Genomic DNA, 11,832 nt, shown 5'->3' on the forward strand with positions numbered 1-11,832 from the left:
AGAACCACAGGCCAACAGAGCCTTCCAGGTATGCTACCAGTTGTTCTGACTCTACTAACCAAGTCGCCCCAGATGGCAGTTCTTAGGGATGCTCTGTCCCTGGCCTGGCCCAGAAACTTTCCAGTCCTTGCCCAAATAATCCTTAAGAATCCATGGGTAGCTTAAACTTTTACAGCAAGGGAAGCTGAGGCCCCAAACAAGGAGGTAACTTGCCTGAGGCCACACGGCCAGCAAATTGAGCAGCTGGGATTTGACTCCAAGGTCACAATTTCCATAATCCATATTCCCCATGAGGCCCCAGTCGCCAGCATCCAACACCCCACATGGCGCCAGGTACGATGCCAAGTGGCTAAGGCCACAGGAGACTGGAAAGTCCCAGCCCGCCCAGGGGGTAAGGCAGAGACAAAAAGGAAGTGGAACTCACTCGGAGGGCCCAACGCCAGTTCCCTGTTAGCTCAGCCACAACTGACCCCAGCACGTAGCCCAGACCACTGCAACAATGGGGTAAGAGAGATAGCAGTGAGGGGTGGAGGCAGGGCCCACGGCCAGTCTGACTGCAGAGAACTGGCTCCCCTGCCCTGGTCCAGTTCTCCAAGCCTCAGAACCCATTCCCTGAGAAAAGCCCAGTTTTATGCTGCCCTTGGTCAGACTCCTAGTGACCTCTGGCTCCTAGCCCAGGCCCTGTGCCATTCCCTCCATATAAGGAATTGCAAATCCCATCACCAACCCCACCCCTAGTGTCCAAAACCCAGCCCTGCTTGAGTCAGGCAGGTTCAGGAAATGAGGACCTCCCCCATAAGGTTGCAAAGCACACTTCCTCGCTGGTCTCCCTGGGCTGCCCTTCCCAGTGGGCCACTCACCCCTTCTAGAAGTATGATGACCTTCAGAAGCATAGTTCTCATATAACCTCCACCTAGCCTATTGAGTGGCAGCATTGTCCCCATTTATAGCCAAGGGAAAAGGCTCAGAGAGACACGCAGTGATGGGGAAGGAAGGAGCAGTGATGGGATTCAGATCTCAGCCCTCCTGGTTTGATCTCTCCTACCCCCAGCACAGCCCCTGTTCTGATTCCTTCAGCCTCAGTTTACCTTTGAGGAAGTGGGTCCAGGAGTGATACCAACCTTCCAACAGGGATGAAGATGTAAAAGACAGCCAGTACACAGGTCCGCTGATCCTTCACGAAGAGGTCACCCAGGACAGTGGGTGCAATGGTGGAGTAACTTGCTGCACCAGCGCCCACGACCCCCCGGGACAGGAAGAAGAGCCAGGAATACTGGATAAACCAGCACAAGGCGATGGTGAGATCCAGAAATTTTCCATGGGACAAGGGGCCAGAGGATGTGTCAGAGGGCCTAAAGGGACCTCATGACAAAGGTCCTTAGAGACTCCAGATTCCCAAAATTATATGGGTGGGCCTACTGGTGCTTACAGTCACTGCCTGCTCAGAACAGAGGGAAACCCTTCTTTTGGCTCTCTGCCTGCCAGGGCAGTTTCCCAAGACAGAACCTATTACGCCAACCTCCCCCAAACCCCGAAGAGCCCACCAAAATAGGAAGTGAAATGGAGGGCCAGGAAGCCTCCTGTTCAGAAAGTGTAATGGGCGGGGTTGGGTGTGGTGGCACACATCTTTAATCCCAAGCACTTGGGAGGCAGAGGCAGGTGGATTTCTGAGTTCAGAGGCCATCTGGTCTACGAAGTGAGTTATAGGACAGCCATTGCTATATAGTGAGAGACCCCATCTTGAAAAAACAAAACAAAACACAGAGGAAGCCCAGTCTCAAAAAAACATTGAAAAGAGTCTGGAAAGATGGCTCAGTGTTTAAAAGCACTGAAAGCACTGGCTGTTCTTCAAAAGGACCCAGGTTCAATTCCCAATACCCACATGGCAGCTCACAACTGCCTGTAACTCAAGTTCCAAGGGAGTACATAAAATAAATGTACATAAAATAAAGTTAAATAAATAAATAAAAATAAAAGAAAATCTAATGAGCCAGGTGGACATGGTGGTACATGCCTTTGATTTCAGCACTTGGGAGGCAGAAACAGATTTCTGAGAGTTCAACACCAGCCTCTTCTACATGAAGAGTCCAACCCAACCAGAGCTACAGAGCAAGACACTGTTTCAAAAACAATAACCAGGCTTAGTGGTGCACACCTTTAATCTCAGCACTCTGGAAACATAAGCAGGCAGATCTCTATGAGTTGTAGGCCTGCCTGATCTACAAAGCGAGTTCCAGGACATCCAGTGCTATAGAGTGAGACCCTGCCTCAAAAAAAACAAAAGCAAAACATTTCTAACAGCCTCCCTACTCAGGCTTAGAGGCTGTACCACAGCTCCCTTCCTGGCTCTGGCAGTACAATCCTTGAGCTGGCTTGGGCTGGAAGGGAACTCTGAGGCAACTGGATCAGGGAGAAAGCAGATGGGGAAGGTCCCAGGGACTAGGCAGGGATGTGGGCCCTACCTGGTAGGAGATGAAGGAGCTGGAGAGGCCAGCTCCTGACCACAGCAGGATCCCAAAGCTCAGTGTGGCCTTGCGGCTGTGGCGGTCACCCAGATAGCCAAACACAGGCGCAGACACCAGCAGGCAGCCGATGAAGACTGGAGGAGACACACAAGGGGCAGCCTGGATCCTCCAAGAGGGTGGCTGGGCAGACAGCCCTGCCGGCCCAGGAAGAGGCCTGGCACAGATGCCACAAGCTGGCACCTTGGCAGTGGGCCCAGGGCAAGACAAGGAAGGAAGAGATAAAAGTTGAGTCTTCCATTCCTGATCCATTATACAACCCACAGCCCAGAGTATAGGACACCAAGCATGGACCAAATCTCAAGTCTGATTTATGTTACTGTGTGGCCTCTGAGCATCACCCTAGTCTTGGGAAGCTGACACTCTCCTGAAGGAGAGCATAAAAGGGATGTAGAGCAGCCAGCACAGAGTGGATGCTAGCCTTTGCACAAATGCATGGCTTCTGTGAGTGTGGGTATGGGAACTGATCACACACTTGCTGCTGGCAAGGGAGGCCAGGCCTTTGGACCAGCAGAGGAGGAACCAGAAACAAGGGCATGGACTACAAACCGATGATGCAGGAGGCTGGGGGAAGAGCTGGTGTGCCTCAGGGCACACACTATTCTCCACATTGACAACTATGTATTAACCAGGATCTCATGTATCCTAAGCTGCTGGCCTTGAAATTGCTATGTAGCCAAGGATAACCTTGAACTTCTGATTCTCCTCCTGTCTCTACCTCCTGACGGCTGGTGTTACAGGTGTATGTCACCACACTCCATTTTTAGGCAATGCAAAAGAACCCAGGGCTTTGTGCATTCTACACAAGCATCTATCAAATGAGCTACATCTGCATCAAGTCAGGCATGGTGCTTGTAATTCCAGAACTCTGGAGGCTGAGAAAAAGGACCAGAGGTTCAAGGGCAACCTGGGTTACACAGCAATACCTTGTCTCAAAAACAAGGGGCCAGCTGAGATGCCTCAGTGACTGAAGGTGCTTCCCACCAAGCCCGAAGATCTGAGGTTGATCCCCAGGACCTCCAGTGTTGAAACCACAAAATCAACTTGTACAAGTTGTCCTCCGACTCTACAGTCACATTGTGACTTACTCGCGCGCACACGCACTCACACACACACACACACACACACACACACACACACACACACACACACACACATGCACACACTAAATGCAATAAAAATGTTTCTTTTAATTTTAAAAAACTTTTATTATTTTTGTGTGTATGGGTTTTTTTGTTTGTTTGGTTGGTTTGGTTTTTTGAGACAGAGTTTCTCTATGTAACAGCCCTGACGTCCTGGAACTCACTCTGTACACCAGGCTGGCTTCAAACTCACAGAGATTTGCCTGCCTCTGCCTCCCAAGTGTTGGGATTAAAGGCGTGAGCCACCACCACCCAGCCAAACCAGTGCTCTTAACTGATGAGTCATTGTTCCAGCCTATAATAATATTTTTAAAAGCTAAAACTATACAAAGCACTCATTAGTGTTGTGTTTGCTCTTCACTAAGAACAAAGACAACTTGGCTTTGGGTTTGCCCAACTGTGTAGCACATGTATTAACTCATGCATGATGTATGTCTCTAAAATAAAATATCCTCCTTCCTTGTCAGGAGAGCTAGCAGGTAGAGGACTAAAAACCCCTCCCCTCTTCACCTTACCCACCATCAAAGGGCCAAGACTTAGGAGGGCTCTGTCTAAAACCTGGGACTCCATTTGCTGATCATAGATGATTGACATTTCCTGAGCCCAGTGAATGCCCAGCTCAGGCCCCAGCTCAGGCTCCCACTCTCCCATGACCTGCTGTAGTACTAGGTAAAGCAATATGCAGTTGTGGAAATTAGGCCACTTTTGACCTACAAAACCAGCAATTTAATATGGTTCAACCTAATACTCCACAGAGAGTGATCTCCAGTGTTGACAGCGTTTAAAATTTTAATAGCTACTGCCAAAATAGGGCTCCAAAAAGGCTGTATCAGTTTACACTTGCACAGAAGTGCTTGTTAGAACTCTTGTCACCAACTGATATGAGCTAGAATTTCATTTTCATCTGTCTAATGAAAAACAAATGGTATCTCATTGAACAAATGATCTGAGGCCCAGGTAGCCTCTCTCTCCCTATGTAGCTGATAACGTTGACGCTTCTTCCTGCCTCGACTTCCCAGGGATTACAAGCATACACTACAAACCCTTGTGATGATGTTTTATTTGTTTTCATCTGTTCTAGACAGAGTCTCCCTGTGCAACCCTATTTGGCTTGCAGCCCACTATGTAAACCAGGCTGGCCTCCAACTCATAGAATCTGCCTGCCTCTGCCTCCGGAAGCATGTGCCACCAGTCCCAGTTCACTAATGTTATCATAAATCTGTGTTGTTTTCACTCCCTCTAGAACTACTTATTCCTTCATATGCTTTCAGTTGACATTTAAAACGTTTTTACTAGCCAAGCATGGAATATATATCTGCAGGCTCAGTTCTGGGAAACTAGAAGCAGATGGATCAAGAATTCAAGATGATTCTTGGCTGCTTGGTGGGTTCAGAACCAGTCTGAGTTACATGATACCTTATCTCAAAACAAATAAACACCTCTGGGAGAGATGGGGCAGTGTTAAGAGCACTTCTTGTTCTTGTAGAGAACCCTAGTTCAGTTGCCAGCACCCACATCAGGCAGCTCAGAACTCCAGTCCCAGAGGCTCTAATGCCTTCTTCTCACATCCAAGGGCACTAGGCATACACACAGTACACATACACACATGCAAGTAGAACATTCATACACATAAGGTAATAATAAATATTTTAAAATAATTAAATCCAGGCATGGTCAGGCATGGTGGTACACACTGATGATCTCAGCAGCGCTCTTGGGAGGCAGAGACAGGTAGATCTCTGTGAGTTTGAGACCAGGCTGGTCTACAGAGACAGTTCCAGGACAACCAGTACTACACAGAGAAACCCTGTCTTGAAACTCAAGAAACCAAGAGAGAGAGAGAGAGAGAGAGAGAGAGAGTGCTCCAGGACAGCCAGGGCTATTACACAGAGAAACCCTGTCTTGAATAAACAAACAAAAAAAGCAAAACAAAATACATGTCAATAAAAATAAATAAATGAAACCTTTTGTCTGAAGTTGTCCACTGACCTTGTACAGACTTTTCTCCTTTTTACTAGTCCTTAAATGAAACACTGTGACAATGGTTTACATAGATTTGTGTTAGCTACCCCAAGTCATCTGGAGATGACCTGATTTTAGAGGAAGATGTATTAGGGGATCTGCAAACACTATGCCTTTTTTCTTTTCTTTTCTCTTTTTTTTTTCTTTTCTTTTCTTTTTTTTTTTTTTTTTTTGAGATAAAGTCTTTGTATGTAGTCCTGGCTATCCTAGAAGTCTCTCTGTAGACTAGGCTGGCCTCATACTCACAGAGATCTACCTGCCTCTGCCTCTGCCTCTGCCTCTGCCTCCTAAGTGCTGGGATTAAAGTCATGGACTACTACACCCAGACACTATGCCTTTTCATTTTAGACAGGATCTGTCTCACTATGTAATACTGGCTGCCTAGAACTCACTAAGTAGGCCAGACTGGCCTGGAACTCTTAGCCTTTTCGGACTGACCATCTACAGGGATCCTGGAACTGGTCCCCAGAAGACAGAGGGATGATTTTATTTTTGTAAACAGTATTTCCATCAAACACTCTAAGGGGCAGATGGAGTTCATTCAGTTTATGGGAAAGGCCTGCCATGAACCCAAGTGGGAAAGTCAGCCCTGCTTTGCCAAACTAACCCGTCAAATCAGACTGTGAGGAAACTGGTGGCTTGTAAAAATCAAAAGCAGTGTATTAATACCTATCCCAGAGATCATGATCTCGTTTCTGAAGTTGATTTCATAGATAAATAGCAGTCACGAACAGGGCTGGTTAGATAAGGCTTGGCTCCTCGCCAGGGGTGAGTGGCTTGGTGGGAAGACATAGAAGCATTTCTATGACTAAGTTGTCTGTGCCCTGGGCCTCCCTGCAGAAGCCATAGCAAGCCCCTTTGCTTGGTACCCTCAAGTTTTACAGAGAGGAACATACAGATGTAGCAATCCTTTCCATTTCAGATAGTGGACATACAGTGGACAGTACAGGAGTAGGGTAAGGGTGGGAGACAATGACAAAGGGGACCAACCCTCCAGGCACAGGTTTGTTCCAGACTGATCATGTTAGGAAAACAACAGGCAGACTGAAATAGATCTCTCAGGACTGTTCACACAGTCCAGGAAAAGTCCGGCTCCGTGTACCTAGTTTGAGAACCTGCTTCGAAACTATGACAATGGGCAATTGGGGGGGGGGGCAGGCTGCAGAAAGGAGCCACAGTGTACATGTGGTGTTGTATGCTGTGACCATGTGCATCCCTGTGTGCATACATGTAGGTGTGTATCACTTAAGCCTACCTATGTTTCATGATGTCATAAACCAGCCCCTTGGAATGGAGTGCGGCTGCTCCCTGGTGCTGATTTAGTAGATTCTCTGTGGCCCAGAGCCCTTCTGAGGCCTCCTGAGGACCAAGGTCTATGTCTACCTGTCTATGAGTCCTGTTAGTCAGATTTCTCAGCTCTGTGAGAGAAAAGCTCACACTGGGATTTCTTGCTTCTCTGTGGAATACTCAGCTGAGCCACAAGTAGGATGGAAACTAGGAACACTCAGGAGCCTTCCCCAGCTCCAGGGCCTAGTCAAGCCCCAGCTCTCTCCTGCAGAAGACTAAGGGTCTGGAGCCAGCTATAGAAACCACCACACTATAACAAAGAGCCCTTGTTCCAGGGTCCAGAACTGGTTCCTTACCTGTCTGCAACAAACCAGCATGGCTGTCACTGATGTGAAAATACTTCTGGACATCCAGCAACACTCCTAGGGACAGATAGACAGCGTTGATGGGAAGTAACCCCCCACGTGGCCTCCAAGGCTGCTTCCTCAGAGACTGGGACAGGCCCAGATGAGCAGCACAGCACAGGACAGGGCAGCTGGGCCCATGGTCCTCATTTCCACCTACCCGTACATATGTACAACCACACAACGATGGCAGCAACAGCGGCAAAAGCCGGAAACATGTCCCTACTAAATGTACACCAAAGTCAGCATGGCAGCACACACCTACAATCTCAGCCTTCAGGAGGTGGAGACAGGAGGATCAGGAGTCTGAGGCCAGCAGACTTCAAAGCCAGCCTAAGCTACATGAAACCCTGTCTCAAAAAGAGGGGGAGGGGACCATCACTGTGCCTGACACACAGACTCCACCTGCCCAAGACTGTCCAGCTGGAATGAGAGGAGCAAGGATTGAGACTCTGACAGAAGCAGCTCCCCCATCCAGCATCACAGAGGGGAGCAAGAGTCCCCACATGCCCCCCCCCAAGAAGCCCTACATCCACTCCTCTGATATGGTATCCAGTAGCCAGTGAATGAAGATCAAAGAACGGAAGGCACCAGGCAGGAGAGTTTATTTATTCATCTAGTTTGAGCCCAATCACCATAACAGCCAAACACACACAGCTGTATATCTGTTTTACTTTAAAAAATTATCATTTTGAGGGAAAAAAAAATCCTCAGAGTCTAAGTTGGCCTTAAACTCTCTATGTAGCCAAGGATGACCTTGAACTTGTAATCCTCCTGACTATCTCAAGTAGTAGGATTACAGGAGTGTGCCACCCCACTGGTTTTATGGGGTGCTGCGGATGGAACCCAGGACTTCCTGCATGCCAAACAAGCACTCTACCAACTTAATTACATCCTCAGCCCTTTCTTATCTTTTAATGACACCAGATGGCATAATCATTGGAGTGAAAGAAAAATATGCACCATAAGTTAGCAAGGAAAATAGCTGCCTAAAGTCCTCTGAGTGTACTCATTTTCCATTTTTAGGAGAGTCCCCTTGATCTGTCTCCTGTGATCTTCTCAACCTTGTGGATAGCCCAAGACCAAAGGTGAAGCCAGTTCTAGTTTCTAACACCCTGGTCTTCCTAAGAGCTCTTCCCACAGGAGAATCTCAGCGGCTACACCACTGCCTGGCTCCAACAGTCCCCAAGAGCCCCTGCATAGTTTCACTTCTCCAGGTCGTCCCCATTGTGACCACAACCAATGGAAGTCCCAAGGGGGAAGTGACCCTGGCATGCAGGTCTTAGAGTCTGACAGCCCCAATGGGGGCCCACAGGGCAGAAAGAGCTACATTTAGGGCTAAGCCTCAGAAGGCTGCACAGTGGTGCTTCCTAGCAGCTCTGTGCCTCTCACCCCTCCCATTCCTCCCAGCCTCTCAGCCCATACCAAGGTTCTGGCCTGTCACCTTCAGCCTGATCCCCTTTGGTAACCTCTGAACTGACCTCCTCAGCTCATCTTGAGTCTTTCGAGGGTCCAAATCCCATTATATTCTTCCACTCACGGTTCTCTCCCATGGTTCCCCATTGCCTGGACAAGAAAGTACAAGCTCCCAGGCTGGCACTCAAAAAGCCTGTGATCTTGCGCCAAACATCCTTTGGGAAATTATTTCCTGCTTTCTCTCCCTCTTGGCACTTCTGATCACTACCCTTACCTACCTGGACTCATATCTCTATAATCCCTGCCCTTCCAGTCATCTCCGTCCCCAAGGCCCAGGCCAAACGGTCCCTGTGTGTGAGTTTTTTAGTCATTCATCCTCAGGGCTGATCTGCTAGCACTCACCCCACTCTGTCCCACACCAGAACAAACTGGGCACATGTTCCATGTCCCTCTGAGCTCCTCAGAGACACAGTCCTGCTCTGGTGATGTCTGCAGCCCTAGACTCCAGTTCATTCCACAGAGGTTCCTGGCTATTCTAAACACATAACTGATGCTCAACATCCTGGCTTTGGGCATGGTCGGCAGATGCAGTTACTCAAGGAGGCTTCCCAGCCTGGCCTGAGCCCCCTCATCTGCACCATCAGCCCTTCCCCACCTCCCTGCCTTACATGGTTGTTATTTCTGTGCCCCTTAAGGCAATAGTCCCGGCCATTGGAACCACACATCTGAGTTTCTCCTGTGTCCTACCAGAGGCTCCTGATCACAGTGCTCAATCTGAAACGTGGATGAAGAAAATGAAAGGTTGACTAGGCATGGTGTCACATCTGTAATCTTAGCACTTGGGAGGCAGAGGCAGGATTGTGAGTTCAAGATCATATTCTTTTTTTTTTTTCTTTTTGTTTGTTTTGTTTTGTTTTGTTTTTCGAGACAGGGTTTCTCTGTGTAGCTTTGGAGCCTATCCTGGCACTCGCTCTGGAGACCAGGCTGGCCTGGAACTCACAGCGATCTGCCTGCCTCGGCCTCCCGAGTGCTGGGATTAAAGGCGTGCGCCACTAACACCCGGCCAGGATCATTTTCAACCACATAGTGAATTCAAAAGCAACCTGGTCTTTCATAAGACCCTCAAAAACAAAGAAAGAAAAAAAAATGAAAGAGGCTGGGGATGTCAGTCAGTAGCATGCTTGCCTAGCATGCACAAAACCCTGACTTCAATCCCTAAGACTACATAAATCAATGTGGTGGCATGCCTATAATCCTGGCTCTCAGAAGGCAATGGCAGTAGCTCAAGAGCATCCTCAGCTACATAGTGAGTTTGAATCTAGCCTGAGTTACATGAAACCCTGCCTCAAAAAAGAAAAGAGGGCTGCCAAGATGACTCAGCTTGTGAAGGCACTTGCTGAACAAGCTTGGTGACCTGAGTTCAATCCCTGGAGCTCGCATAAAGGTGGAAGGAGAGCACTGGCTCCACAGGGTGGTTCTCTGACCTCCACACACACACTTATGAACATGTATCACACACACACACACACACACACACACACAATTCGGGTTGACTATGGAAAGATGAAGGAATGAATGAGTGAGTGACTAGAAAATCAAGCTGATCCCAGTCACAAAGGAATACATAAGTGAGTGACAGAAGACAGAAGCAGGTTGTGCCCTGTTTCCTACAAGAAGGAAGGCAAACTGTGCAAGGTAGGCCAGCAGCCAGCTGCCCCAGAAACAGCCCAGGAAGAGCCATTCTCACTTGGGAGCTGAGCCAAGCTGTCCTTCCCTTCATAACCTTGCCTGCAGCTCCATCCTCAATCTGAGGCCTTTGCTACAGAGCACAATTCCATCCAACTACCTCCTAATGTCCCTGCCCCACACATTGTGCCCCACTCTGGCTTGGGACCATTCAGGACAGGCTGGAGGCCACTTACAGGAGTGAAACCACCAGAGATGTGCTCCAAGAGAAGAGAGGGTGCTGGGAGGAAGGCCACCATGGGTGCACAGTCATGGGCTTGTAGGGTGGGGAATACCTGAATATACCACCCTGGGCCACCCCTTCTCTCCTTACCTGGGATGATGAACCAATTCATGTAGTTCAGAAGGTTGATATAGCAGAGAACTGCAGCAGCCAAGTATGCTCTCCAGCGGGGCAGGCTCCAGGAGGCAGATGTAGAGGGAGGCACACACCTACCTGAAGCCAAGGCCCCATACTGCCCATCTGGACTCAGGGCCTGGCTCTGTGGCCCTCCCGTCCAAGGATCGATGCACTCTGTGGCCATTCCCAGCAGTGCCAGCTGCAGCCTCTATGTCAGGACGGGTGCTGAACAAAGCTACATCAGCTCGGCACCAAGTCACTTCCTGTGGGCTCCCAGCCTCTCAACCTCAAAACAGCCGCCCTGTAACTGTTAGACATCTTATCACAGGGTCCTGTGTGAGCACACTGCAGCCATGCCGGTGGGATTTCATCACTCAGCCTCCTAGCCCTGCTGTGGAAAAAGGGTATTGCACTGGTGATTGGATAGTTCTGTGGTCCCTCCATCTAGCCTATGGCTGCAGCAGCTGCAGTAAGGAAGGGAAGCTCTGGTACAGAAAAGGAGAAGCGGTATCCCCAAGCTCTGCTCACTGCAAACTGGCTTGCCTTTGCAAGCAAGAGATGGACTGTGAGCAGAGCCATGAGCCAGGTCAGATACAGGTATGGGGGGTTATCCAGGAGACCATCAGAAGAGTCAGTAAGAAAACAGCCCAGGAGAACAGAACAAGAAAACAGAAGGAGCTGGAGACACAGAGACAGCTTATGTAAAACTACTCAGTGGGGGCTGGCAAAATGTCTCAGCCTGTGAAAGTACCTACTACCAAGCCCGCTGACATGTTTGATTCCCAGAGCCCATGTGGTGAAAGGGGAGAATTCCACAAAGTTGTCTTCTGACCTCCACACATAACACACACTAAGGCACACAAGTTCAAGTTCATGTGCAGCTGCAGGAGTGCTCTCTCTCTCTCTCTCTCTCTCTCTCTCTCTCTCTCACACACACACACACACACACACAC

The 11,832-nt window shown here is 49.0% G+C and overlaps 1 protein-coding gene across 1 annotated transcript in view; it reads right to left on the minus strand.

Annotated features, from left to right (window-relative positions):
- Spns3 (sphingolipid transporter 3 (putative)) overlaps positions 1 to 11,063 on the minus strand; it is a 55,371-nt gene extending 44,308 nt beyond the window's left edge. Inside the window, exons 1-5 of the mRNA XM_027426819.2 lie at positions 10,853 to 11,063; positions 7,330 to 7,395; positions 2,463 to 2,599; positions 1,122 to 1,273; positions 425 to 491 (exon numbers count right to left, since the gene is read on the minus strand). Of these exons, the coding sequence (XP_027282620.1) occupies positions 425 to 491; positions 1,122 to 1,273; positions 2,463 to 2,599; positions 7,330 to 7,395; positions 10,853 to 11,063 (633 nt within the window). The remainder of the gene's footprint in view (positions 1 to 424; positions 492 to 1,121; positions 1,274 to 2,462; positions 2,600 to 7,329; positions 7,396 to 10,852) is intronic.
- Positions 11,064 to 11,832: the final 769 nt, after the last annotated feature.

The sequence above is a fragment of the Cricetulus griseus genome, chromosome 7 (genome assembly GCF_003668045.3).
Source record: "Cricetulus griseus strain 17A/GY chromosome 7, alternate assembly CriGri-PICRH-1.0, whole genome shotgun sequence".
Classification (NCBI taxonomy): domain Eukaryota; kingdom Metazoa; phylum Chordata; class Mammalia; order Rodentia; family Cricetidae; genus Cricetulus; species Cricetulus griseus.